The 27,575-nt window shown below is 44.5% G+C and overlaps 1 protein-coding gene across 1 annotated transcript in view; it reads left to right on the forward strand.

Annotated features, from left to right (window-relative positions):
- Positions 1–9,844, forward strand: part of CCDC88C (coiled-coil and HOOK domain protein 88C) — a 622,549-nt gene extending 612,705 nt beyond the window's left edge. The window contains exon 32 of the mRNA XM_078660042.1: positions 9,691–9,844. Within this exon, the coding sequence (XP_078516168.1) occupies positions 9,691–9,706 (16 nt within the window). The 3' untranslated portion in view covers positions 9,707–9,844. The remainder of the gene's footprint in view (positions 1–9,690) is intronic.
- Positions 9,845–27,575: the final 17,731 nt, after the last annotated feature.

A 27,575-nucleotide genomic window follows, 5' to 3' on the forward strand; every position in this document is an offset into this window, starting at 1 on the left:
GATTGAGCAGTATTGCAACAGATCGTTATGCGCCGCCGAACCCCAGGGTTGTCGGCCTTGGGGCTGTGTTCATTCGATACACATGATGCAGAACAAATTATACGCGGCTGGCCCAGTTGGGTTGTAAGCTGAATGCTGTGTAACATACATGTTGAATAATAAAGGTTTTAAAATATAAAAAAAATAAAAATGAGTTGTAATATGTGAGGTCATAAGCAGTGCATTGTGGAGGCACGAGATATAGTTAGTCGAGCTATCTATAACTGCTAAATTTCTCTGGTTTTGTATGAGTGGATTGTCTGCCTAACTAGAACATGTGTGTAACCTTTGTTTTTTTCAGTGCCTTTCTATACAAATATATATATATATATATATATATATATATATATATATATATATATATATATATAATGCTATTTCTATAGCACAGTGGATGTATATATTAATACATACAGCTGCCATTCAGAAGCCGTGTTTGAAAAATGTAAGTGCACTCTTTCTGCTTCCTTAAAAGTTAAGAAGGTAAGTAGAGTAAGGTGCTGCTACACAAGTGCACATTATTACTGATTCATGAACTGCTACTGCCTTTATCTAAAATCAGAAAATTTGTCAGTTTTGTTTGTGGTAACACTTCAATCCTTAGGACTAACATATTAGTAATGGTCTTACAGAAAGAATCGATGCTGCGCATCAGTTTGAAAAGGGCTAAAAAGCTATATCAAAAGAATGAGTCAATTATTCCAAAATGAGAACGTTCTGCCATATTTAGGAGTGGGCGCACCACTAACATGCTAAGACCGTATGCTGCTCCTAGAGATCACAAAAATGCAAAGCTACATTCAGGGATCTACAGCTCTCTGTCAATATGGCAACTGTTACAGTTCATGATTTGTTCATTAGGAAAAGACTGGAAAAGTAAAGCTTTTTTGAAGGGTGCGCAAAGTAAAAACTCCTTTTGCCATAAAGAAATTACAGCATCACTTAGGTTTCCAAACGAATCCCATGACTTGTAGAAAAATGCTATCTGGCCAGATAAGACAAACATGGAGTTTGTTGACTATGATGAATGATATGTTTGGTGAAAACCAAACACTGCTTATCTCCACAAGAACTTCATGCCAGCCATAAAGATGCTGGTGGAGGGGATGATGATATGGACCTGCTTTGCAGCCATAGGACCCGGATATCTCCCAGTTAATGGAGTTCATGATGAATTGCTATACATATTAGCACATTGTAGAAGAAAATGTAAGACAATCTGCCCAATAGCTACAGCTTAGCTAAAAGTGGATCGTGCAATAGGACATAAACACAAGTAAATCTATGGCTGAAAAAGACTAGAATCTTACTTTTGAAACAACCAAGTCGAAGCCAAGACATCGACTTTATTGGCAGGACCTAAGAGGCAATGGCTAAACCAAGGCTGTCAAAGAATACTGAGTTCAAGCAGCTTTGTAAGAAGAAGAGGGCCAGAATTCCTCCCATGGGATATGGCAATGACAACACATGATATGCTTACCGCAGGGTATTGTAGCTAAAGAAGGTTCAGTTTGGTACTAAATCATAGGATGCACTTTTTCCTCATAAGCCTACCAAATGTTGGCTAATTTGTATTCTATTTAATAAATAATGACACAGTGAAATGTGTGCTTTATTGGTTACATCTGATTAGATTTATATCTTAAGACTTGGCGAGGACTGTGTGAAAGTCAAATATGTTTTAATAAGTAAAACCATAGAATGTTAAGGCCGTGTACTTTCTTTTTACATCACTTTATCGTTGTAGGGCCAACTTCTCTATAGTTATATGTAAATGTGGATATCAGAACTTGAGAACTGCAACAGATGCAGAGGTAGCTAAACTCCAGGCACGTAATGTGTTTGGATCATGGAAGGTAGCCCATAAATACCTCCTGTAAGATGGAAGGATGATGCAAACGTGATGATGTAATCGGTTGCTGGGTGACCTAAGGTGGAGCTGTCATCTGATTGGCGGAGTAGCAATGGAACTTTCAAGTAGGCATCAGTTGTGTCAAAACTTGATTCTGAAGGAAGATTTTGCAGGCAGTGCCCTGAGATCATCTATTAAGGACAGAGACACTTTTAAGCTATGGCCCAGAGTTTGACATGCATGACTGGAACCGAGGGGGCACAAGGATTGCACAGCCATACTCTAGGCCTCAATGGAAGACAGATTTCTTGGGGATCTCATATGTATCTGGTCAAAGATTTCCTTGGTAGTACAGAACTTCCCCAGAATTGTGGGGATGACTGTCACTGTACAACCATCAGCTGGGAGTCTCAGAGCTTCCAACTTCCCTATTCATCCTGTACTGCCATTTATGTTGCTCTGCATCCAGTTGAAGACAATGTAGAGACAGCTAAAATATTCAGATTTCCTTCTCCTACACCTTTGAAAACCTGTGATGTAGAAAATCTCTCAACTTCAAGGCCTCCGGAGGGCTGTGTCCAACATGCCAAGCAGATACTCTCAGGGTGCATTGCCGCTGAGCATAAGATTCAAGTTTCTACTGCTCGGAGCATCTCTGCAGCAGCAATTCTGATTCAGTGAGACCTCCCGGAAAAAGGTATTTATCCTTGTGGACCCCTCCTCGCTATAACCTGCAACCTTTCCCCACCGAAGGAAACCAAGCTCTGAAAAAATGACAAAATGTGAATGTAGAGATCATGATCTAGCAAAGGCGCCAAGAATATCTAGCCGCTGAGAGGAGTTCCATGGGTATGACATTCAGATTTCTCCCACTTTGAGCTTTTACTGTCAAAACCAATGGCTTCATAAAGACCATTGTGTCCATTGGCTATCCGACCTCAAGGAGCCCTATTTGGCTGCTGCCTTACCCCACTGAAGATTTTTGACTTTCAAGCTGCCTTACCCCACTGAAGATTTTTGACTTTCAAGCTGCCTTACCCCACTGAAGATTTTTGACTTCCATTTTTGAGACTAAATCCCAAGGTAAAACCTCCGACTGAGTTGAATCTGGTTTCTGTATCCGAACCACGGTCCATTGTGGTCAGCCAGAAATCACATCTATATCTTGGTCTACAAGGAGCAGTTGACCACAGTTGGCTCTTAATACTGTTTGGTGCTATTTTTAATTAAAACTTTAAAAATTCATATAGCTGGTTTCCCTTATTGGATTCTGTCATTGTACTTATTAAAATTAACTCATTTTTTATAATTTGATATTTTATTGGGTTTTGATTGTATTGCTGGGATGGTACGGCATAAATACTTTACACATTACACTAAGTTAAGCCTGCCTGCTCTGTACCATACCTACCAGGAGTTTGAGATGAGGTTAATTTAGTGACTTTGAGGATTCACCCTGATCTAGATTGGGATTATTATTCAAGCTGGGTAGTCACCATCCTTGACTAATAGTCCGGTTTCTTACAGACCATCTGTAAATTAACTGGTTCCCTGAAACAGGAGCATAGTAGCTGTTATAGATACAGCCTATGCAGTGACTCCAGGGACCAAAGTTTTGAAGGGTCCATTGCTTCAGGTGCACTTTTAATACTGAATAATGGAGGCTATCTTAGGACAACAGCAAGTGTATTTACTGTAGTGCATAAGTCTGGCAACAATGTTGTTGTCTATCAGACAGTGTGACAAAATGATAAATTTTTGAAGGAGCACACCACTCTATTTGACTCTTTTTATTTAACCACTATTCAATATTTTGTTGGTATTTATTTACAAGCGTGCAGTGGAGGTAGCACGTTCGTCCTGTCCCGTGCCTTGACAATAACCTTCCTACCTTGAGTGGTGTGGCCACTCAACCTCTACGCACTGTTGCTTTTTGTGAATAATTCACAAACTTTTGTTGTATTTAAACATGTTTATATATCACTTTTACTGATTCAAAATTGTCATAAACAACACTTTATCTTTTTTCAAATGTAAATTCGATTTAAATCATCAAACAGTACATATTTAACTTTTCACTTCGAAAATACAAATATTTTTAAGCTATTACCGTTCAAAACATTTTTACAAGCGTAACAAGCTGATAGTTGGAGCCCGATGCATTTCGAGTCTTGATAGACTCTTCCTCAGGGGCCTGAAACTGAATATACAAATACAATCAATCAAATTTCACTTGGACACAATCTTCTGTATGTAACAAGCTTTTTTAGCCGTAGAAAAACGAAGAAAACGAAGAGAAACGTGGAAATAACGTGCATATTCCTCCACCTCACCCTGTGGTGTAAACAGTGTAAACCATACTCACATTTCCAGCCGGAAATGAATATGCATCACCTATCAAAGAAACCACTGTCGTCACCACTCAACCTAAAACGTACTAAAACTCTAAGTCTGGCGCCAGCAATTGATTGTGCTGTCTTACCTTGCTCGGTCTTTTCTGAATTCAAACCGTCACAGCCTTCAAAAACGACAACCTTCCTAACACCTGATGACACAAGAACACACTATTTACCCTCACATAATAGTAACGGTTCTAGAGAAGTTATGCCCATAGTAGTCACCCGTATCTAACTTCAGCGTCTCCACTCTGCTGCTCTCCTTACTCGAAACGGTGCGAATCGCCACCCTGTATTCCTGACCAACTCGATCCTTATACTTTCAAGGTAAATCGGCTGCTCCCGTTCACTTCCGTGAATAACATTGAAAACGGACTACTCACTGGTTTATTTTTACCGCGCCATCTTACTCTAGTCAAATGCCTCGTCTACTAACACCAAAGGCTGTGAACTACATCAGTCTCCTCACTATCAGAAAATATTCCAACTAAAAAACGAACACGCTACAAATGTAACCCGTGTAAATGAAAAAGTGACTCATCCGGAAAACATGAAAATAAAATAAAATAAAATAGACGGAGAAAAAAGCCACAATACATGATATTTACAAATCGGACATTTTACATTTCATACAGTCATTGACCAGCATGGAAACCTCCAGGAACCTCCAGGAAAACCCAAAACAAAATCAGGAGAGGTAAAAGAAGGAGCAAGAACACGGAGCAACAAACAAACCTAATCATAAATATTTCCAAAACGGACTTAACAGCTGATGAACTAAGAGTTTTAAATAGAGGATTAGGTTTTGTGCCTACTTATGACACAAACATTCTAGAAACGGAGGTTGCTCTCTTCAAATTTATGAGAGTCTGGAGACTAAGACATTTTTTCACTAATGTGCTTCCAAAACAACCAGCACAAGAACCTACAGAATTTTTAGAGTTCAAACCCAAATCTAAATTTCAAGCTCCTGTCTCACATAAGATTCTGGATGCATTTGAAAAATCAGCTCGTAATGATTTGGAAAAACTGAATTTTCAGCGATCAAAAACAAAAAACTTAACAGATTATGACAGAAATACACTGAAAAATCTCCAAAGAAATGAAAAAATATTCATTCAAAAAGCTGATAAAGGGGGCGGCATAATTATCATGGACAAAGAATTTTATTTGAACAAAGTCCAGGAACATGTGTCCGATGAATGCACTTACCTGAAATTGGATGAAGATCCCACTCATGACTTGGAAGTCACATTAAAGATCCTTCTAGATCAAGCCTTTGAACGAGGATATATTTCCAAAGCCACTAAACAATACCTGACAGTCCAACATCCTAGGCGTCCCCGCCTATATATGCTCCCGAAGGTCCATAAGGACAAATATGATCCACCAATGAGACCTATTGTCACTGGGTGTGGCACAATTTTTGAGCCATTAGGTCAATATATTGACACTTTTCTACAACAGTTTGTGCAAAAATGGCCTTCTTATATTAAGGACACCAATCATTTTCTCCGTAAACTAAAAGAAATCCCTATCACTGAAAATCTACTACTGTGTACAATAGATGTTAAATCACTATATACATCTATCCCTCATCAATCCGGATTGGAAGCAGTAGAATGGGCATTGTTGAAACAAACAGATATTGGAGCAGAAAAAACATTTATTTTGGAATTATTACATTTCTGCCTATATCATAGTTATTTTCAATGGAATTCTGAATTTTTCCTACAGCAAAGTGGAACGTCTATGGGATTTGCCGGGGCCCCGGCATATGCCAATACTTTTATGGCAAAGTTTGAATCTGATTATATCTATGCTGATGAGGATTGGCAGAATAGAAGTATTATATATCAGAGATTTATTGATGATATATTTGTACTATGGGCAGGAAACAGAGAAACCCTTGAGGAAAAAATTGAACTTCTGAATACTCACGTTGAACAAATCAAATTTACTCATGCCATTAGTGAACAAGAAATTTCGTTCTTGGATGTGAAAATAAAAATGGAAGAAGGAAAAATGAAAACAGAGGTATTCCGAAAAGAGACAGATGTAAATAATGCACTGCTGTATCAGAGCTTTCATCCCCAGAATTTAAAGGATAACCTACCCATGTCTCAATACATGAGAATCAAACGAATCTGTTCAGAACCGGATGACTTGGAAAAACATCTGAGGACACAGCATTGTAAATATACAGAAAGAGGATATCCACAAAAAATTCTAGAGAAAACCAATGATCGTATCAAAACTTATGACAGAGAGAATTTACTAAAGCAGAAGCCAAAGAAAACTCAGGACAGGCAAGTCTTCGTGTCGAAATTCTCTACCAGTTCTGTGAAAATAAAAAACATAATTTCACGACATTGGGAACTTTTACAAAATGAACCTGACTTCGAAGGGATCTTCTCACAAAAACCGATGTTTGCATATACAAGGTCTAAGAATCTCAAAGAACTTCTACAGTTACCGTCTACACCACGGGAAAAAGTACCTAAAGGCATGAAACGTTGTATGAATTGCATACATTGCAACAATGTTATTACAGGAGCAATTTTGCATCACCCACAAACAGGAAAATGTATACCACTTTTCTATACTTGTGACTGCAATTCCAACAATTTAATTTACTACATCAAATGTCCATGTGGTAAACTTTATGTGGGAAAAACGGAGAGGAAACTCAAACTTCGCATATCAGAACATAAAAGTACTATAAGAAATGTTAACATGAAGAGTAATCTCGCAAAACACTGGTTTGATAATAAACATAATATATCCCAGTTGAAATTTTCTGTTTTGGAAAAAATGAACCCAAGAGAAGGAGAGGATCTCACCAGATCCCTACTTCAGAGAGAAATATTCTGGATGAAAAAATTAGGAACACAAGAGCCAAAAGGTCTTAATGAAAAAATTGATTATTCATGCTTTTTATAAACCATCAAGTAATTGTAGGGTGCACCCGAGGGTCAATGCATATGCTGGTCAATGACTGTATGAAATGTAAAATGTCCGATTTGTAAATATCATGTATTGTGGCTTTTTTCTCCGTCTATTTTATTTTATTTTCATGTTTTCCGGATGATTCACTTTTTCATTTACACAAGTTACATTTGTAGGGTGTTCGTTTTTTAGTTGGAATATTTTCTGATAGTGAGGAGACTGATGTAGTTCACAGCCTTTGGTGTTTGTAGACGAGGCATTTGACTAGAGTAAGATGGCGCGGTAAAAATAAACCAGTGAGTAGTCCGTTTTCAATGTTATTCACGGAAGTGAACGGGAGCAGCCGATTTACCTTGAAAGTATAAGGATCGAGTTGGTCAGGAATACAGGGTGGCGATTCGCACCGTTTCGAGTAAGGAGAGCAGCAGAGTGGAGACGCTGAAGGTAGATACGGGTGACTACTATGGGCATAACTTCTCTAGAACCGTTACTATTATGTGAGGGTAAATAGTGTGTTCTTGTGTCATCAGGTGTTAGGAAGGTTGTCGTTTTTGAAGGCTGTGACGGTTTGAATTCAGAAAAGACCGAGCAAGGTAAGACAGCACAATCAATTGCTGGCGCCAGACTTAGAGTTTTAGTACGTTTTAGGTTGAGTGGTGACGACAGTGGTTTCTTTGATAGGTGATGCATATTCATTTCCGGTTTACACTGTTTACACCACAGGGTGAGGTGGAGGAATATGCACGTTATTTCCACGTTTCTCTTCGTTTTCTTCGTTTTTCTACGGCTAAAAAAGCTTGTTACATACAGAAGATTGTGTCCAAGTGAAGTTTGATTGATTGTATTTGTATATTCAGTTTCAGGCCCCTGAGGAAGAGTCTATCAAGACTCGAAATGCATCGGGCTCCAACTATCAGCTTGTTACGCTTGTAAAAAATTTTTGAACGATAATAGCTTAAAAATATTTGTATTTTCGAAGTGAAAAGTTAAATATGTACTGTTTGATGATTTAAATCAAATTTACATTTGAAAAAAGATAAAGTGTTGTTTATGACAATTTTGAATCAGTAAAAGTGATATATAAACATGTTTAAATACAACAAAAGTTTGTGAATTATTCACAAAAAGCAACAGTGCGTAGAGGTTGAGTGTCTATCAGACAGCCCACAAGCCCTCCAAGGCTGCCCAAGATAGCAAAGCTAAGTTGTATTGTTGGACATGGCTTAAAGGGTTAAAGATGACCATTATATGCCAGACATTTCTATCCATTTAATCAGCCATGGCTACAAAGAAGTTAAGAATACAAATAACGTGTCAATGATAGACAACATATGCCTAGGTTTCCACAATATACAGTCATACGTTACCATAAACAATAGGCTACATCATCGAGAGGCAGCCTTGCACCCACCAGCATTATGCAGGGACGTATTCCAAGAATTACACTACTATGCAAAGAAGGGTTTTATATCTCAAGGAACCACACCATGGTAGGAATGGGCACCATTATGCCAATAACAACCACCACTGTGCCAGAGCAACCACAAGTAACCAGTAGCACCATATATCGCTGGCAAACTCGACGATGCATTGCAATGGCCCTGTGTCTAGAATGTGAGGAGGCTGATGCCACAGAGGCAAATCTTTTCCAGGTGGCAAACCTTTCATGGCTGATTAGTATTTTGCGCAACAGCAATTCTACAGGCTGCTACAACCACTCAGTACCAGGAGGTCGGCTACTCCCTGGTCCTATGCTCAATGTGACCTAGGGCAATACTGGCCATGGTGATGTCCAAGGTATCTTTGAATTGTCACCTAGATGACAGCTTCTAAGAAGTGAGAAGCTGGCAATGTATATTTGGGAAATGCCTATATCTGGAGGAAGAAAAACGCACCTTTTTTTACATGGTTTCCCACATATTTCTCATAAGTGGCCTTGGGATATTATGTAGTCATTTCTTTACTAGGGTCACCTGTTGTTTTGGTGACAGCTGCACCTTCAACTCACTCTGGAGAAAGCCTAGCTTCTTATGCCAAAGAGCTATCAGTGAACTGACAAGGGTATCTCAGAGAAACAGATATTGCCTGGTTAGGAGCTAGATTATAGCTGTGGTGAGGAGCTCTTTCACCGTAATATTCTGCTTCCCACAACCAGACATACAGAGTACCCCACCACCTTTTTTCATACTTTGTCATGCCGTGAATGGCAGTCTTATAATTTTGTAATGAATATCCCACAGCCTTTCCATCCTGACAATGTAATAAATATGAAACAGATGTGGAGGTTTGTACACTATGTTAGGACCTGTTAGTTAAGGCACCATGTCTTCAATTCTCCAAATGACTTCTCCAATACATGCTTAGGTAGAGAGAGCCTTACCTCTGCATTTGTCAGAGTGTGTTATCTTCCTAAATGTGCACAACTCAGCATATTGTATTTTCTTTCCTTGACAGGCATCGTTGGAGTTGAAGTTTCATCACCGGCGACGGACAGATGTCCCTCCTGCGGCAACAGATGCATTAGAATTGCACATCAGCACTTGGTCACCTGAATATTTATCCCTAAAATCCTCAGTAAAGGAAATTGCACTGTAAGCAAAGCACTCCATCTACGTCGTTCATAGGAATCTCCACAGTATCTTCATGAAAAGCTATTGATCAAAGAATGGACGCCAGTTCACCTTGAGGTGACCCAGACTGTGGTGCATCGGACCTGCTGTCATCTGCTCGGACCACCTGGAAGAAACTGGAAAATCATCTCTTTAGCCTTGGTGGTACCCACCCCTTACCTAGGAAGTACCTCAAGATGTGCATGATTTTCCACTCTCAATAAGTGACTGGTAGAACCTTGGAGGTCCTTTTGGAAGTTCTTGGGGTCCAATGTCCCCCTGCTAAGCGTGGAAGTGGGTGGAAGTTTTCTCCTGCATTTAGGACCCTACAGCAACTTTATAAACGTGCTTTATTTGGTGCCCTTTTCAGAGTCATCCAACCAGTTAACTCCTCCTTCTGTGATGGTAAACTGGTCCCACTTCCTGGATGCTGCTAAATTGTTTCAGTTTCCTGGAAATTGGTAAATTGTTTCAGTTTCCCGGAAATTGGTAAATTGGCCTCTCTTCTGGGATGCTGATACATTGGTCCCTCCTTCTAAACTGGTATATTGGTACCTCCTTACTATGCTGCTATAGTGGTTGCTGTTACTGGCCAATTATTAATCGGTCTCTCTTGCTAGATGCAGATAAACTGGTCTCTCTTCCTGGATGTTGGTACCTTGCCCTTTCTGGATGCTGTCCAAAAGCTCCTTTTCATGGATGCTAAAAAATTGACTCGTCTTCTTGGGTGCGGTTCCTGTCCATGGATAATTCTGTACTCTTGGTTGCCTGTGGTACTCAATGTCTGTCAAGCAGAATGTTTTATTTTTTCGGTTTTTAAACAAGTTTTGTGAATCAGTTTTTCCTAACAGTTTCCTCTAGTGTATGTTCGTTTTCCATGTCATTTCCTATCCGTGTATGTTGAAGTGTGTTTTTCCTCTTTTAATTTGGCAAAAATGCACTTAACAAAAAAAGCCCTAAGTTTAAGTTATTGGGTTTGAGCTCACAGCATTGCACACTAATGGAGTACGAAAACGGAGCCATTCAAAGAAATAGTATTTGTGTGTGTATTATCTGCAGTATGTTTAGTTTGCATACCATCTGTTTTTTTAAGCAGTTTCTGGGGGTAGGCTGGGGTTATGACTCGGTCTAATAAAGTTAAGATAAAAGAATGCATGTAATGCAGTTGCTGAACTTGCTGCAGGATTCTCAGTGTCAGGTAAAGAGTCGCCACATTTCCCAAAGAATGAAAACATAAAAAATGTGCTTCATTTTAAAAATCTGAGTGCAACTTGTGCTGGAAATTAAGTAACTGGTCAGTTAAGGGAATTTCGCAGGCACTTGAAGAAAAATTAGTTTGCCCTCGACCAGAATGATGAAAGTGAGCCAGGACGGCATCTCAAACATTCCATAAAAACTGCACATATTACTTAAATGGAAGATGTTGATATTGCTGCCTTTTGTGTTGTTTCCTATCACCTGATCAATCTAATGTTCACAAGTCCACAATGGCACCATATCTGAGAGGTAATCGTTCCATACATAGTAAGTAAGTGGGCAAAAGCATGCAGAGATGACTGAATCCTGATTGGTAACTTAGTGGGCGATCACGAGGGTCTGCTCTGTTGGGGAAAGTGAGTCCAGTGGAAGACTAGGTCAGGCATCTTAAATAGTCCCCTCTGCAGCTCATGTAGCCCTACCTTTTTGTTTTTGTTCTGATGTAAATGTCTTCTTGCATTTCTAATGGAAGAATCAAAACCACAGGTACCATATATATGTATATATAATAGGAGATATGCTCATAACTGACACAGGACAACATGAGAGCAGCCTAGTAACAAGAGGGATCAGGAGCAGAGGGTAACCTTGTTTGTCCTGCAGTTGGGGATGACTGGTAGCCTGGGACAATTGTTCTGTTTTTGCAGGTGAAATCTGTTTCACCATTATTTAAGGTGTGAAATGTTGATCATCTGTTCCGTGGGTATTAAATTTACTTGCATTTTAAAATCATTTTTACAAGAAAAATGTATGGAAATCAAACTGTTCAATAAACTTGAATCTGCTAATGTCCTCTGAGGACCAAGGTATTTAGCCTCATATTCAAGTTCTTGTAACCTATGCATTATGGAATAGCATGTTTTAAATGCCCCTGCTTCACGACCTTAACTAGTGTGGATAACGCCATGCTATGGTAAACGCACTGTGCCCATCCGGTGACAATTGTAACTCTAATGAACCTTTGTTTGGCACGTCTGATGAACAGACACAAAATCAAATACGATTAAAAAGTAGGTAATATGGATGTGGTGATGTGTAGATATGCATGCTGTGTTTTGGATCAATGTTGAGGACAGTGGTGGTTTGAGTGTGTTTGTGCATGTGGTTGTACAGTGTGTCATTATGTAATATACTTCCTAATTATGTTAGAAGAGGAAACGTAAAATTGGCATTAACTTCCCTTAAATGAGTATGTTATCATTATCTTAAAGGGCAGAAGACATGAAAATGTTGTTCACACATTAAGAAAGTTAGTAAAACAGAGTGAAAAGTAGTGCAATTTACTCAGTCATTAAGACTAGTTGAAACCGAGAATGGAGCTACATTTTGATTCCATTTCCTGGTTAATTTTTAAAGACGATAAATTAATCTATACTACTATAATAAAGGAGGAACTTTCAGCCTTTGAGGCGGGTAAACTCGGGAACCACAGCGCCAATCCACACACCCGATACACCGTTGGAATCGTCAGGGTGTGTAGATGGTTATAGGCTATATAAATTTTTAAAAAACGGTATTTAAAAAATGTACAGTAAAAAAAAAAGTAGTCCCTCCGAAGTAGCGCCGGCCGCGACGTGCGTGCTCACGACTGGAGCGCGGGGAGGAGCGGCGTCCAGGAGCGCGACGAGGAGCGACGGACATGGTGCGGGGGAGGAGCGGTGACGTGAGGAGCAGCGGACAGGCCAGCGGCGGTGCGAGCAGCGGACAGGCGGGAGGAGCGGCGGCTGAGGTAAGGGGACACATGTCAGGGCAGGCGGGGGACGGGCTGGGCGGGGGACGGGCTGGGCGGGAGCCCGGGCTGCAGGAGAAAGAGAATGATCCCGTGTTTTTATGGTGAAACAGCAATCATTAACACACCTCTAGGCCAAAAAGATTAGCTATGATGTAAGCTTTCCCAGCCAATGTACACTCTGTAGAACGGATCGGTCAGCTGTACACCTCTGCAAACAAGAACAGACATATTTAAAGCAGTATATCAGCAGCGGACAGGCGGGAGGAGCGGCGGCTGAGGTAAGGGGACCCATGTCAGGGCAGGAGGGGGTCGGGGCAGGCGGGGACGGGCTGGGCGGGGGCCGGGCTGCTGGACAATGTCGGGGCGGGAGGGGGGCGGGGAAGCCTGTTGCTCCCGGACAACGTCGGGACGGGCTGCTAGTTTTCTATATTTGAAATAATATATTCAAATTGGTTGTATTTTTTTAAATTGTCTTGTAAATAATATTTTTGTTACGTATGAAGATGTTTTCTTGAAAAAATGTTCACTTTACCCTGTATACTTGCTTGTATGCATCAACAGTTTTGGGATTTTCAATGTTCACAAACATTAGCTAAACAACTTTAGGTCTAATTGTGAATTAAGGATGGAGAGTGAATTGGGAGCGTGTACCCGGGATGGAGTGTGGGTGGTGTGTATTGGGAGCTTGTGTTAAGTTTGAACGTTCGCCAACAAAGGAGGGGGCTGACTGTATTGGAACTGTCAGAGTGTGCATATGTAGTCCTGAGTCTGTATTCAGGAGAGTGTGCGCAGTTGTGTAGGTTGCACTGTTAGTAAACTTGAAGCGGTGAAAACTGCAAAAGGTGTGTGTGTGTGGAGTCAAGAGTGTGTAGTCAGTAATACATTTGTGTAATCGTGTGTGTGCGAGTATGTGGGTGGACGCGTAATTTTGGTCAGTGTGTAATCGGGAATGTGTGCTATGTGTACAGGAAGTGCGCTTCAGTGTGTATATGTTGTCAATAGTGTGTCTGGGTAAATAGTTAGTTGGCAGTGGGTGTGGTCACTCCACTACCGCACGGCCCCCGTGTGCCCGGATTCTGCTGCCGCTGCCTGCTTGGCCCTCTTGCTGCCGCCTCTCCTTAGGGCCCCTGCTCTCCAGGCTTGCCCAGGCTTGCCCCGATCTCCAGGCTTGCCCTCGCTCTCCCCCGCTCCGCTTTCCCGCTCTTCCCCCCCTCTGCTCCTCGCCGCTGCTCTCCTGCGGCCCCGCCCCCCTCTCCTGTCTCCCGCCCCCCATTCGCCGCCCCCGCCTCCCAGCTGCTCCTACCTCCCACTTCGCTACCGAGCCACCCCGAAACGCACCCACGGACCCTTCACCTGCCAAGCCTGCCAATTCACCTGCCTCCAAACCTGCACCGCACCCGCCAAGCCGAGCACCAGCAACAACCACCTCAAGTGCATCCTGCTCAACACCCGCTCCGTCCACAGGCACGCCGTCGAACTCTGGAACCTCCTCGACACAACATCACCAGATGTCGCCTTCCTCACAGAAACCTGGATGAACGCCTCCTCAGCCCCCGACATCGCCATAGCAATCCCGGATGGCTACAAGATCACCCGGAGGGACCTCGTCAACCAAACCGGAGGAGGCATCGCCATCATCCACAGAAACACCATCCGCATCACGACCAACTCCGACGACACCCTCACCGCCGCCGAGCACCTTCACTTCCAGATACACACCGACCCCAAGACCACCCTCAGAGGCACTCTCATCTACAGACCCCCGGGACCACGCACACAATTCAGCGAAGCCATCGCAGACTTCATCAGTCCACACGCCCTCACCTCATCAGACTACATCCTCCTAGGGGACCTCAACTTCCACCTAGAGAACAAGGACTGCAACACCACCGCCCTGCTGGACAACCTCGTCAACCTCGGACTCAAGCAACTGGTGAACACCCCCACCCACTACGCCGGCCACACGCTTTACCCCGTCTTCTCCTCCAGCAAGCACATCTCCTTCAGCCACTCCTCTGGACTACACTGGACAGATCACAGCTGTGTCCACTTCAACTTCAGGAGAACCATGACCCACCACCACCCGCAGCAGGTCCCCCACAGAAACTGGAGCAAGATCACCGCCGACCAGCTCACCACCGCCCAAAGCCAGAACCCCACCAGCTGATCTGCACCACCAAAAGGACAACATTCAAAGAACGACTGGACAACAACACCCACAACAGCAAGGAACTCTTCAGCATCGTTAAAGAGCTCTCCAACCCCAGCGCCTGTAACAACGATATCACACCCTCGCAAGACCTCTGCGATTAACACGCCTCGTTCTTCCACCGCAAGATCGCCGACATACACAACAGCTTCGGCGCACAGACCACGCACCTAACCACCGAACCAACGCCCCCCACCACCACCCTCTGCACCTGGACCCCTGTCAGCACCGAAGACACCACCCGCCTGATGAACACCATCCACTCCGGCTCCCCAACCGACCCCTTCCCACACCACATCTTCAACAAAGCCGACTCCATCATCGCACCCCAGCTCCGGAACATCATCAACAGCTCCTTCGCATCCGCCACCTTCCCGGAGAATTGGAAACATGCCGAGTTGAGCGCCCTCCTGAAGAAACCCACCGCGGACCTCAAGAACTTCCACCCCATATCGCTCCTCCCCTTTCCTACCAAAGTCATCGAGAAGACCGTCAACAGACAACTCTCTGCCTTCCTCGAGACCAACGGATCCCTCGACCCATCACAGTCCGGTTTCCGAGCAAACCACAGCACCGAGACCGCTCTCATCGCAGCTACCGACAACATCAGATCCCTGCTCCACAACGGCGAAACTGCTGCCCTCATCCTCCTAGACCTCTCAGCAGCCTTCGACACCGTATGCCACTGCACCCTGATCCAGCGCCTCAGCAACACCGGAATCCAAGGAGCGGCCCTGGAGTGGATCATCTCGTTCCTCGCCGCAAGAACCCAGAGAGTCCGCCTCCCCCGTTCCGATCCGCAGCCACCGAAGTAATCTGCGGCGTCCCGCAAGGATCCTCACTCAGCCCCACCCTCTTCAACGTCTACAGGAGCCCTCTCGCTGCCATCGCACGCCAACACAACCTTAACATCATCTCCTAAGCCGACGACACCCAGCTGATCCTCTCCCTCACCAACGACCCCGCCACCGCCAAAGCCAGCCTCCAGGAAGGAATGAAAGACATCGCGGAATGGATGAAGATCAGCCGTCTGAAACTGAACTCAGACAAGACGGAAGTCCTCATCCTCGGACCATCCCCTTCCGCCTGGGACGACTCCTGGTGGCCCCCTGCACTGGGCACCGCACCCAAGCCAACGGACCATGCACGCAACCTGGGCTTCATCCTGGACTCCTCCCTCACGATGACCAAGCAAGTCAACGCCGTCTCGTCTTCCTGCTTCAACACCCTGCGCATGCTCCGAAAGATCTTCTGGTGGATCCCCACCGAAACCAGGAAGACGGTCACCCAGGCCCTCGTCACCAGCCGTCTGGACTATGGGAACACCCTCTACGCCGGAACCACAGCCAAACTCCAGAAAAGACTCCAGCGCATACAGAACGCTTCTGCACGACTCATCCTGGACATCCCTCGCCACAGCCACATCTTTGCCCATCTGAAAGACCTGCACTGGCTCCCCGTCACCAAGAGGATCACGTTCATACTCCTCACCTACGCACACAAGGCTCTCCATGACATGGGCCCAAAATACCTCAACAGCCGCCTCACATTCTACACACCCACCCGCCAGCTCCGATCCGCCAGCCTCGCCCTCGCCACCGTCCCACGAATCTGCAAATCCACTGCCGGAGGAAGATCCTTCTCCTACCTGGCGCCCAAGACATGGAACTCCCTCCCCACCCACCTTCGGATGACCCAGGACGATCTTCAGAAAGCAACTCAAGACCTGGCTGTTCGAGCAGTAGCGAATCCCCCCCCTCCAAGCGCCTTGAGACCCTAGCGGGTGAGTAGCGCGCTCTACAAATTTGCTGATTGATTGATTGATTGATTGGATCTCGAAAGGATGCACATTGTATCTGTAATGTACACATGGGATAGTGTGTTTAAAGTCCCGAGTGTTTTAAATTGATAATCTGGAACGTATGAGACATGTAGTCTCGAGTGTTTGTGTCTGAGACATGAAATTCTAGCAAGGTTTCTTGATTTGTCTGGCGGTCACTAATTCAGATTATTCATAAATTTACACCGTCACTAATCATACTGCACATACGCACATTTCTGTTCATTGTTTGTGGACGAATAGCAATATAGCAATATATTGACATGCACACAGTGGACCCTTGTATTTTGCCTTATATCTCCAAAATGGCTGGCCAACTTTTCAGCAAACAAAGAAAATGCACAGAATATCCCTAATACCATAAAATATGATGAACATCAGTTGAGAGGTTTCCGAGTTATGAAAGCAGGAAAATCCTCCTATGGGAAATCTGCTTTTGTGAGCAAGCGAAAAGATAGTTTGAGACCGCCTTAAAAGTTTTGAACCATTTGACTGACCTCCAGCAAATGTGGCAAACTCTTAAATTGCTTCTAAAATATATTTTCCTCCCTACTTTGCATATGCTACTTAAGGCATAGGGAGCTGTTCTCATTACTTCATATTCAATTTGCCTATCGTTCAGTGCCCTTCTATAGCATATGATCACCAAACATCAACCTGTTTTGTTTTATTAAACATTTGTAATAATTCACGTGAAGGAAATTATTTTATAGATCATATTTCTACCGATTTAAATGTTCGTGTTTTTACAGACTGATTGGTACCATAGTATTGCTGCTTCATTGCAATGTAAGTAACACGTAGCAATAAGCCAACAGTTTTCACTACCAAATATTGTCTCTGAACAATAACACCAAACCCCACAAACCCTGTCTGAAAATACAGGCCATGCTCCAATTACTAGTGCAGAGAGGTATTACAGACCCCCTTATTCTCCAACTGCGTGCCGACTACATGTAAACAGGCAAAGATACCAGGTAATATTGTAGAGTTCAACAATGGAGAGAAGCAGACACGAGTTGAAAACAGTTGTTGGACCTGGCCCTTTTTGCAGGCTCCCCCTCTACTTATTATTTCTTTTTACTGAGTTTGGTTTGTTGGCCTTGTGACTCTGTGCACTCTACCACTGCTAGGCAGTGCTAAGGTGCTTTTGCTCTCTTTAAAACCTGGTAGAATTGGCTTATACCCTATTGGCAAATGTAATTGATTTATTAGTCCCTAGTAAAGTGGGACTTGCATGTGCTCAGGGCCTGTAAATTAAATGCTGCTAGTGGTCCGGCAGCACTGATTGTGCCACCCACTTAATTAGCCATTTAAACATGTCTTGGGCCTGCCAATGCAGAGCCTGCTTGTGCAGTTTAAACTGCCATGTTGACCTGGCAAATGAAATCTTTTGCCAGGTCCAAACCTTCCTTTTTAATACATATGTCACCCCTAGGGTAGACCTTGACATCACAGCGTGCAGTATGCAATGTATTTAATAAACATTTGCATTGCAATAGGTCTCGCGTTTGTGAGAGTTTAAGCTATTGGCATTGTAATTTCATTTCAAAGAAGCGGCCGCCATTGTCCCAGGCTGCTTAGAAAGTCAAAGCGTGCATGGAGCTCTGAATGTTGTAGGAAAGCATGTCATGCCTGAAGTAGGAGAAACTCAGTAAAAAAAATAGTGCTTACAGACTAAAGACATACAGTGTAACAACAGAAGTAAAAGAGCCAGTCCTCATGGGAGGTTACAAATGAAGACAAGGCAGTACTAAGAAGGGACTAACAAGCCTATTAACAAATCGGAAGCCAGCATTTACAAAGGAAAAAGACACACGCCGATGAAAAATATGGGTGGAGAGTGGACGGAGCTTCTAGTCCATACTCGAATACAGCATGCCTCACAGAGCAGCGCATGCGCTGCCGAGGCTCAACCTAAAAAAGTGGAACATGTACTTTTAAGTTTTACATGACCTGTTAGGGAAAATCTCTTACATTCGTTGTTCAATACTGCAAGGCCTAACTCTCCCGTAGGATAACATTAGAGTTGCCTTATTACATTTTAAAAGTGTAATTTCCAAATGGGAAGAAGTAAAAGAGCCAGTCCTCATGGGAGGTTACAAATGAAGACAAGGCAGTACTAAGAAGGGACTAACAAGCCTATTAACAAATCGGAAGCCAGCATTTACAAAGGAAAAAGACACAAGCCGATGAAAAATATGGGTGGAGAGTGGACGGAGCTTCTAGTCCATACTCGAATACAGCATGCCTCACAGAGCAGCGCATGTGCTGCCGAGGCTCAACCTAAAAAAGTGGAACATGTACTTTTAAGTTTTACATGACCTGTTAGGGAAAAACTCTTACATTCGTTTTTCAATACTGCAAGGCCTAACTCTCCCGTAGGATAACATTAGAGTTGCCTTATTACATTTTAAAAGTGTAATTTCCAAATGGGAAGAGATAACTAGTTCATGTTTGATGTGTCTGGAATCACAATTTAAAATCCTAAATTATGGTGAAGTCTGATTTTAATTCCAATTATGAACATGCCATGTAGGAAAGTAACCCTTTTGACATGGTCACTCCCACGTTTTGCCTGGTATTTGATGTGATTTCCACAGGAAGTGCGCTGGTTCCCTGCTAACCACGTCCACAGTGCCAGATCTCTTTCCCAAAACTTTACAATTGTTTCTCCCAATTGGCCATAACTTAAGCATTCTCTGTAAGTCCTAATGGGAAATTTCCCTATCCTAATTCACTAATAATCCTTTTTGGGTTTTGGAGTAGATTGCTATCCACGAAAAGCGATTCAATGCCTGGTATGGGGTAGTATATAAATACAATTACAATTATTGACTATTATATGTATTTGCAGATGTCTTGCACTCCTCTCTGATAAGCCTAAGGATGCTCGACCACACTACCTCCTAGAAGAGAACCATTGGATTGTTAGAGTAAGCCCCTGTTCACTCATAAGGGAAACCCTGGACTCTTTGCACAATATGGCTCATTTTGATATATCATATAAAGAGCCAGCTTCCTACATTGGTGTTGCAGCGGTGGGATACAACATTTGATATCTGCGGTACCACTTGGTTAATAAGTTATTCCACTAAGGAATCCAAAATTGTCATTAGTTAAAAATATGTTTTGTCGATTTTGAGTTTTTTCTAAATTGTTTTAAACTAGCTGTTATGGCCTTGTGTTAAGTCCCTCAGTAAAACCATTTAGAATTTTAAAACTATTAAATGTAAGTACTTAGCATTTTTTGTAAGTTTTCTAAAAAGGTCCCAACTGCTTCAAACCCATGTCTGTTGCAGGGCCTTCTCAGAAGCTCCACCTGGCACTCTGAGAACCTTCGGTGGCCCCAACTTAAGGAACTCTGCAAAGCATGCAAACTTGCCATGGGACCTAGACCCACAAAAGTCCAGCTGCAGCAGTTACTTGCAGAAAATGATAGAACCATGGCAGGCAAAGAAGCCCCCCCTGCTTTGAAAGGATAAGGATTGACATTGTTAGTCCCCTAGACCATCCAACTGCATCCGGGAACAGATTCATACTGGTAGTAGTGGTTCATGCTACCAGGTACCCTGAAGCAATTACCCGAAGGACTACCACTGCTCCAGCAGTGGCTGGGGCCCTCATTCATATCTTTACCAGAGTAGGCTTTCCTAAGGAGGTGGTGTCAGACCGAGGTGCAAACTTCATGTCCAGCTACCTGAAACACATATGGGCAGAATGTGAAGTGACCTATAAGTTCACTACCCCATACCACCCACAAACAAATGGTCTTGTTTAGAGATTCAACAAGACCATGAAAGGTATGATTGATGGACTCCCTGAAAAACTCAGAAGGAGATGGGATGTCTTACTACCATGCCTGCTTTTCGCCTATATTGAAGTGCCACAGAAGGGAGTAGGGTGTTTCCCTTTTGAAGTTCTGTTTTGTCTTCCTGTCAAGGGGCATTGTGTCTAGAAAAGGAAGGCTGGGAAGACCTCTCAGAGAACCTAAACAAGACATTATAGACTATGTGCTTGGCCTTCATTCCAGGATGGCTGAGAACACGGAAAATGCTTCCAAACACCTGAGGCCAGCCAAGAACTCCAGAAGCTCTAGTGTGACCAAAAGGTTGCACTGGCAGTGTTCCAACCAGGCAGAAGGTGTGGGTTTTGGAGCCTGTGGCTCAGAGAGCCCTCAACAAATGGAGTGGACCCTACCCTATCCTAGAAAGAAAAGAGGAGGTCACCTATCTGGTGGGTCTTGGCTCCTGCATGAATCCCAAGAGGGTCATCAATATAACCCACCATAAACCCTATTATGACAGGACTGATATGCCCATGCTGATTGTCACTGATGAGGATCAGGAAGAATAGCTAGCTTCTCCCTGACCTCCTCTCCAACAGCCCCAGAGATGGGTCAGTTGATGGAGTGATCTTGTAAGACACCCTCACAACCCCACAGCAATCTGACTGCAGGCAAGTCCTCGATTAGTATGCGGAGTTCTTCTCAGTCTAACTATTGTGCCCATGATGTTGACACTGATGACAGTCTGTCTGTCAAAAGTAAACTGTATAGACAGTCTGACCAAGTGAGAGAAAACATTAGAGCTGAAGTCCACAAGATGCTGGCGTTAGCTGTAAATAATCCCACTGAAAGTATCTGGGCCAGCCCAATGGTCTTGGTCCCCAAACTTGAGGCTTTGTGTGGACTATAGGGGCCTCGATGCTGTCACAAAGACAGATGCATACCCTATCCCAAGGGCAGATGAATTAATTGACAAGCTAGGAACAAACAAATTCCTCAGTACCTTTGATTTGACATCAGGGTACTGGCAAATTGGTCTGACCCCAGAAGCAAAACAAAAACGGCATTCTCGACCCCAGATTGGCATTTCAGTTCACTGGAATGCTGTTTGGACTAAAGAATGCCCCTGCCACATTTCAGAGGTTGGTGAACAAAGTCCTTGCTGGGTTGGAACCTTTTAGTGCAGCTTATCTTGATGCTATAGCTGTCTATAGTTCCACCTGGCAGGATCGCCTGATCCACCTTGGAAAGGTCCTTGAGGGTCTGCAAAGTGCGACTCACTATTCAGGCAAGCAAGGGTGAGATAGGGCAGGGTTCTGTTGTATACTTGGGCCACCGTGTAGGTGGAGGCCAAGTTCAACCCTTACAACCCAAGATACAGAAAATTGTTGAGTGGGTAGCTCCAATCTTTCAAACTCAAGGCAGGGCATTCTTTGGCTTCACTGGGTATTACAGGAGGTTTGTGAAGGGGTATGGTACTATTGTGGCACCCCTCACAGAACTGACATCCAAAAAGATGCCAAAAAAAGTGAACTGGACAGAGTGCTATCAAAAGGCTTTTGACACCCTGAAGGAAGCTTTGTGTTCGGCACACATTCTAAAAGCTCCAGATTATGCAAATCAATTCATAGTGCACATGGATGCCTCTGAACATGGGATAGGAGCAGTCCTATCCTAAACCAATGATGATGGCCATGACCAACCTGTTGCATTCCTTAGCAAGAGGTTACTCCCTAGAGAGCAGTGTTGGAGTGCCGTTGAGGGAAGCCTTTGCTGTGGTTTGGTCGCTGAAGAAGTTGAGGGCATCGCTTCCTTGTTCAAACTGATCACAGGCCTCTTGGATGTCTAATGAAAGGTAAAAACCCTGAACTGTTAAGGTGGTCCATTTCCCTACAGGGGATGGAATTTACAGTGGAACACAGTCCTGGAACTGACCATGCCAATGCAGATGGCCTTTCCAGGTTCTTCAACTTAGAAGATAAAGACTCTCAATCAGAAAGGTTAGTCTCACTCTCCTTCGTTGGGTGGGGGGGGGGGGGGTGGGGGGAGGTGAGGGAGGCTTCTGTAGGAAGATGCTCCTTTTTGGCATGGTCACCCCATTGTTTTACCTAGTATTTGATGTGATTTCAACTGTAAGTGCACTGAGTCCCTGTTAACCACGTCCCCAGTATCAGATCTCTTTTCCAAAACTGTACAATTGTTTCCCTCACTTGGCAATACCTTTAGCCCTCTCTGTAAGTCCCTAGTAAATGGTACCCCAAGTAACTAGAGCATTTGGTACTAAAGAATGGTCTCTTAGGGCTGCAGCACAAATTGTGCCACCCTAAGGGACCCCTGACCAGATACATGCATGGCTGCTGCTGCAGGCTGTGTGTTTTGGTGCAGACAAAAGTGAAAACACAACATAACACGCACCCCTTTGTGCCATGACCCCTAATACTGCATGTAGTATTTGTAAGTCACCACTACAGCAGGCCTTAAAGCCCTGTGGCAAGGTGCCCAATACTACATTTGAGGCCATACCTGCATGAGCAGATATGCCCCTGTACTGGTCAATTCTTTTACTGCCAGTGCAAGTGAACAGGGAAGCCATTTTAGAACATGTGCTGGACACTGGTGAGAATGAGTGCCCCAGCTACAAGAGTATTTACAACAAGGGGTGGTGAGGGACAGAGTCTCTGAATTAAGCAGAATACTCTCACCCAGTCAAGAGATCTGGGCTAGATCCAACACCGTTTTTTAGCTCATTGCACCATCCCAGTTTCAGAACCCGGCTGTATGCAAATTAGTCTGTCCCTGGCCCAGTGCATCATGGGAACAGGGCAGACCAGACTACAAAAGCCAATTCTTACACTGGGAAGGAAACAAGCTTCCGGGGACCGGTTTCTGGCATTACAGCCGTCTTCGGCCCGGCTTGCTTGAATCCTGATGGTGCAATGAGCAAGGGACTCATGTCTGAGTATACCCTTCCACGCTTAGGGTGGACAAAAATATTTACAACAAGGGGTGGTGAGGGACAGAGTCTCTGAATTAAGCAGAATACTCTCACCCAGTCAAGAGATCTGGGCTAGATCCAACACCGTTTTTTAGCTCATTGCACCATCCCAGTTTCAGAACCCGGCTGTATGCAAATTAGTCTGTCCCTGGCCCAGTGCATCATGGGAACAGGGCAGACCAGACTACAAAAGCCAATTCTTACACTGGGAAGGAAACAAGCTTCCGGGGACCGGTTTCTGGCATTACAGCCGTCTTCGGCCCGGCTTGCTTGAATCCTGATGGTGCAATGAGCAAGGGACTCATGTCTGAGTATACCCTTCCACGCTTAGGGTGGACAAAAATATTTACAACAAGGGGTGGTGAGGGACAGAGTCTCTGAATTAAGCAGAATACTCTCACCCAGTCAAGAGATCTGGGCTAGACCCAACACCGTTTTTTAGCTCATTGCACCATCCCAGTTTCAGAACCCGGCTGTATGCAAATTAGTCTGTCCCTGGATTCAAGCAAGCCAGGCAGAAGACGGCTGTAATGCCAGAAACCGGTCCCCGGAAGCTTGTTTCCTTTCCAGTAAAGAATTGGCTTGGTAGTTTGGTATGCCCTGTTCCCATGATGCACTGGGCCAGGGTCAGACTAATTTGCATGTAGCCAGGTTCTGAGCTGGGATGGTGCAGTGAGCTAAAAAACGGTGATGGATCAAGCCCTGATCTTTTGACTGGGTAGGAGTGTTCTGCTTAATTCAGATACTCTGTCCATCATCACCCCCTTTATGAATCGTTTTGGCCACCACAAGTGTGGAAGGGTATGCTCAGATGTGAGTCCCTTGCTCACTGCACCATCAGGATTCAAGCAAGCCAGGCCGAAGACGGCTGTAATGCCAGAAACCGGTCCCCGGAAGCTTGTTTCCTTTCCAGTAAAGAATTGGCTTGGTAGTTTGGTATGCCCTGTTCCCATGATGCACTGGGCCAGGGTCAGACTAATTTGCATGTAGCCAGGTTCTGAGCTGGGATGGTGCAGTGAGCTAAAAAACGGTGATGGATCAAGCCCTGATCTTTTGACTGGGTAGGAGTGTTCTGCTTAATTCAGATACTCTGTCCATCATCACCCCCTTTATGAATCGTTTTGGCCACCAAAGTGTGGAAGGGTATGCTCAGATGTGAGTCCCTTGCTCACTGCACCATCAGGATTCAAGCAAGCCAGGCCGAAGACGGCTGTAATGCCAGAAACCGGTCCCCGGAAGCTTGTTTCCTTTCCAGTAAAGAATTGGCTTGGTAGTTTGGTATGCCCTGTTCCCATGATGCACTGGGCCAGGGTCAGACTAATTTGCATGTAGCCAGGTTCTGAGCTGGGATGGTGCAGTGAGCTAAAAAACGGTGATGGATCAAGCCCTGATCTTTTGACTGGGTAGGAGTGTTCTGCTTAATTCAGATACTCTGTCCATCATCACCCCCTTTATGAATCGTTCCAGCTACAAGAGGGCTTCACAGAAGATAGGGATGTTTGGTATCAAACATCTCATATTAATAAACTCACACCGATTCCAGTGTTGGATTTATTAATACATGCACCCACAGGGCACCTTAGATGTGCCCCCTGAAAACCTACCAGCCTGTGGTATGTTGGATGACTGGTTTCTGCCAGCCTGTCACCCAAGATACTTTTCTGAGCTCCTAGGGTGAGAGCCTTTTGCTCTCAGAAACAAGAACTTGCCTGGAAAGAGGTTGTCACTCCTCCTTTCACAGGATGACCTGCTGATTAGCCTTCCTGGGCCGGCAAGCTTCAAAGAAGTTGCTGCCTTTGAAATGCGAATCTGGGTCCCCTCACAGGAGAGGAAGCCGACCTCCTTTGCCCAGATTTCATGGGCACCTGATCTGTTGGGAAAATAAGCTATCAGGTAGGCGTGCCACCCCCAGGCTAGTACCACCCCTAAGGTGGCCTAATCTGAGCTGGACACAATGTTTCAGAAGTTGCCATCTTTGTGATGGCAAACTTAGGAATTCTGGGACAAGGTTATGCCCACTTCCCACAGGAAGTGGTCATATAGGGGGTGAAGTGACCCCAAGAGTCCATTGACTACTACCCTACACTCCCCTACTGCCCCTAAATTCAGTATTTAGGGGTGCCTGGGGCACCAGAAAATCATATCTTGCTGACCGGAAAGAAGAAGATGGACGTGAAGAAGCACAACTGCAAGAAAAGAAGACCCAGCAACTCACTTGGTGCTAACCCTGCTGGACTGTCTGCTGACTTTGACACTTGCGCCAAATAATGCCTTGTCCTGCTGCTGCTGAGTCCCCAAATCCCTGGAGACCTACCAGCACTTCATCCAGGAAACAAAACCTCCTATGAAGTAGCATACTTACTTCCTTGCATCCTGCAGGCACCCCATGACTCCTAAGAGGACTTTGTGGCTGCACAAACCTGATGGCTAAGGACACCACTATACCCGTCGCTCCACCCCAAGCTGAAATGGGCGATCAGTGCCATTGTGGTCCCTCAGCCCTCCAGAGACAGAGTCTACCGTGGGTTCACCCATAGTGAACTCTCAAACGTTGCCTGCTGCCTCTGCTTGTAGGCTACCTCTACTTCAACTGCTACCGGTAAGAAAAATCAGACACCTAAGGACACCTCTGCACCCGTTGCCCCTGGGCTCTGGAGAAGAGGTCCAAAGGTGTCCCAATGTTCCTGAGCATCACAAGGCCTGAGCCCCCCTGTTAGTTCAGCACGACTGACACACCAGTCAAAGCCTGCAGCCACTTTACGCAAAGACCGATCCACACAGAGTAACATTAGTAATTCAACGCTGTTTTGCACCCCTGCACCCGGCTGTCCAGGTACCGCTGGTGGTGGTTTTCTTCTGGTGCTGCCTTGGATCTTGCTCACCACTCACCTTAACTACTGGAGACTGGTCCCGTAAGTCGCTGTACTGTACCTGAGTGCCGCACTTGCTTTTCCTCCCATAGGATAACATTTCAGCTTCTGAAAAGTGCTCTAAGGGTCGACTTATTAAATACGAAATTAATTCTGTTGAAAATATTTACTTACCTAAACAAATTGGTTCTGGTACCTAAACATATATAAAGATACCCGTCATCTACATGAATTGGTGTGGATCTCCTTATTGAGTCATGTGTATCATTTAGTGACTATTGTGTGTATTTGCAGATGTCTTGCTGGTACGCCTAAGTCTTCTCGACTATGCTACCCCTTAGAATAGCACCTTGTGATTACGAGAGCAAGTCCATGTCCACTCATAAGGGAACCCCTGGGCTCTTCTGATATATCATAAAAAGCCAGCTTCCTATGTACCACGTTTAGAAAAAAAGAAAGTTGGCATTTTGTTGCCTCAGTCATTTGGTGCCTGCAGCCTGTCTCTGGTCACATGACTGGGTGTAGTCGGCAGTTGGGCTTTGTGTGTTCCTCCTAGACAGCCACACACAATTGGAGCTTAGGTGTGACTGGATGGGCCATCACTGGCAAAATGGGTGAGGTGATCTGGGCCCAACCTCACTTACATCTAAATAGGCTGTTCTGTCCCCACACAAAGGGCTACATGCCCCTTGTAGTTGTCTAGAGCCAGGGCAGGGAAATCAGGGCATCTGTTCACTTCAAAGGCATGCCTCTAGACACTTCTTCCCACTTCAAAGGCACAACTGTGTATAAAAGAAGGACCTCTGACACCACCACTTCAGTATACTTCTGGACCTGTGGCTACTCTGCCAGGTAGAAGCACTGCTGTGCTGCTGAAGGATTGCCACACTGCTGGATTGCACACTGATGGACTCCTGCTTTGCTGTGCTGACCTGTTGCCCTCTTGCCTGGGTGAGAAGTACTGGACCTGTATCTCTTGAACCCAGAAAACAGAATGACTCCAAAGACTAGTCATCTGGCCTCCTGATCTGAAGCCTCAG

This window comes from Lissotriton helveticus, chromosome 9, assembly GCF_964261635.1.
Source record: "Lissotriton helveticus chromosome 9, aLisHel1.1, whole genome shotgun sequence".
Lineage (NCBI taxonomy): Eukaryota > Metazoa > Chordata > Amphibia > Caudata > Salamandridae > Lissotriton > Lissotriton helveticus.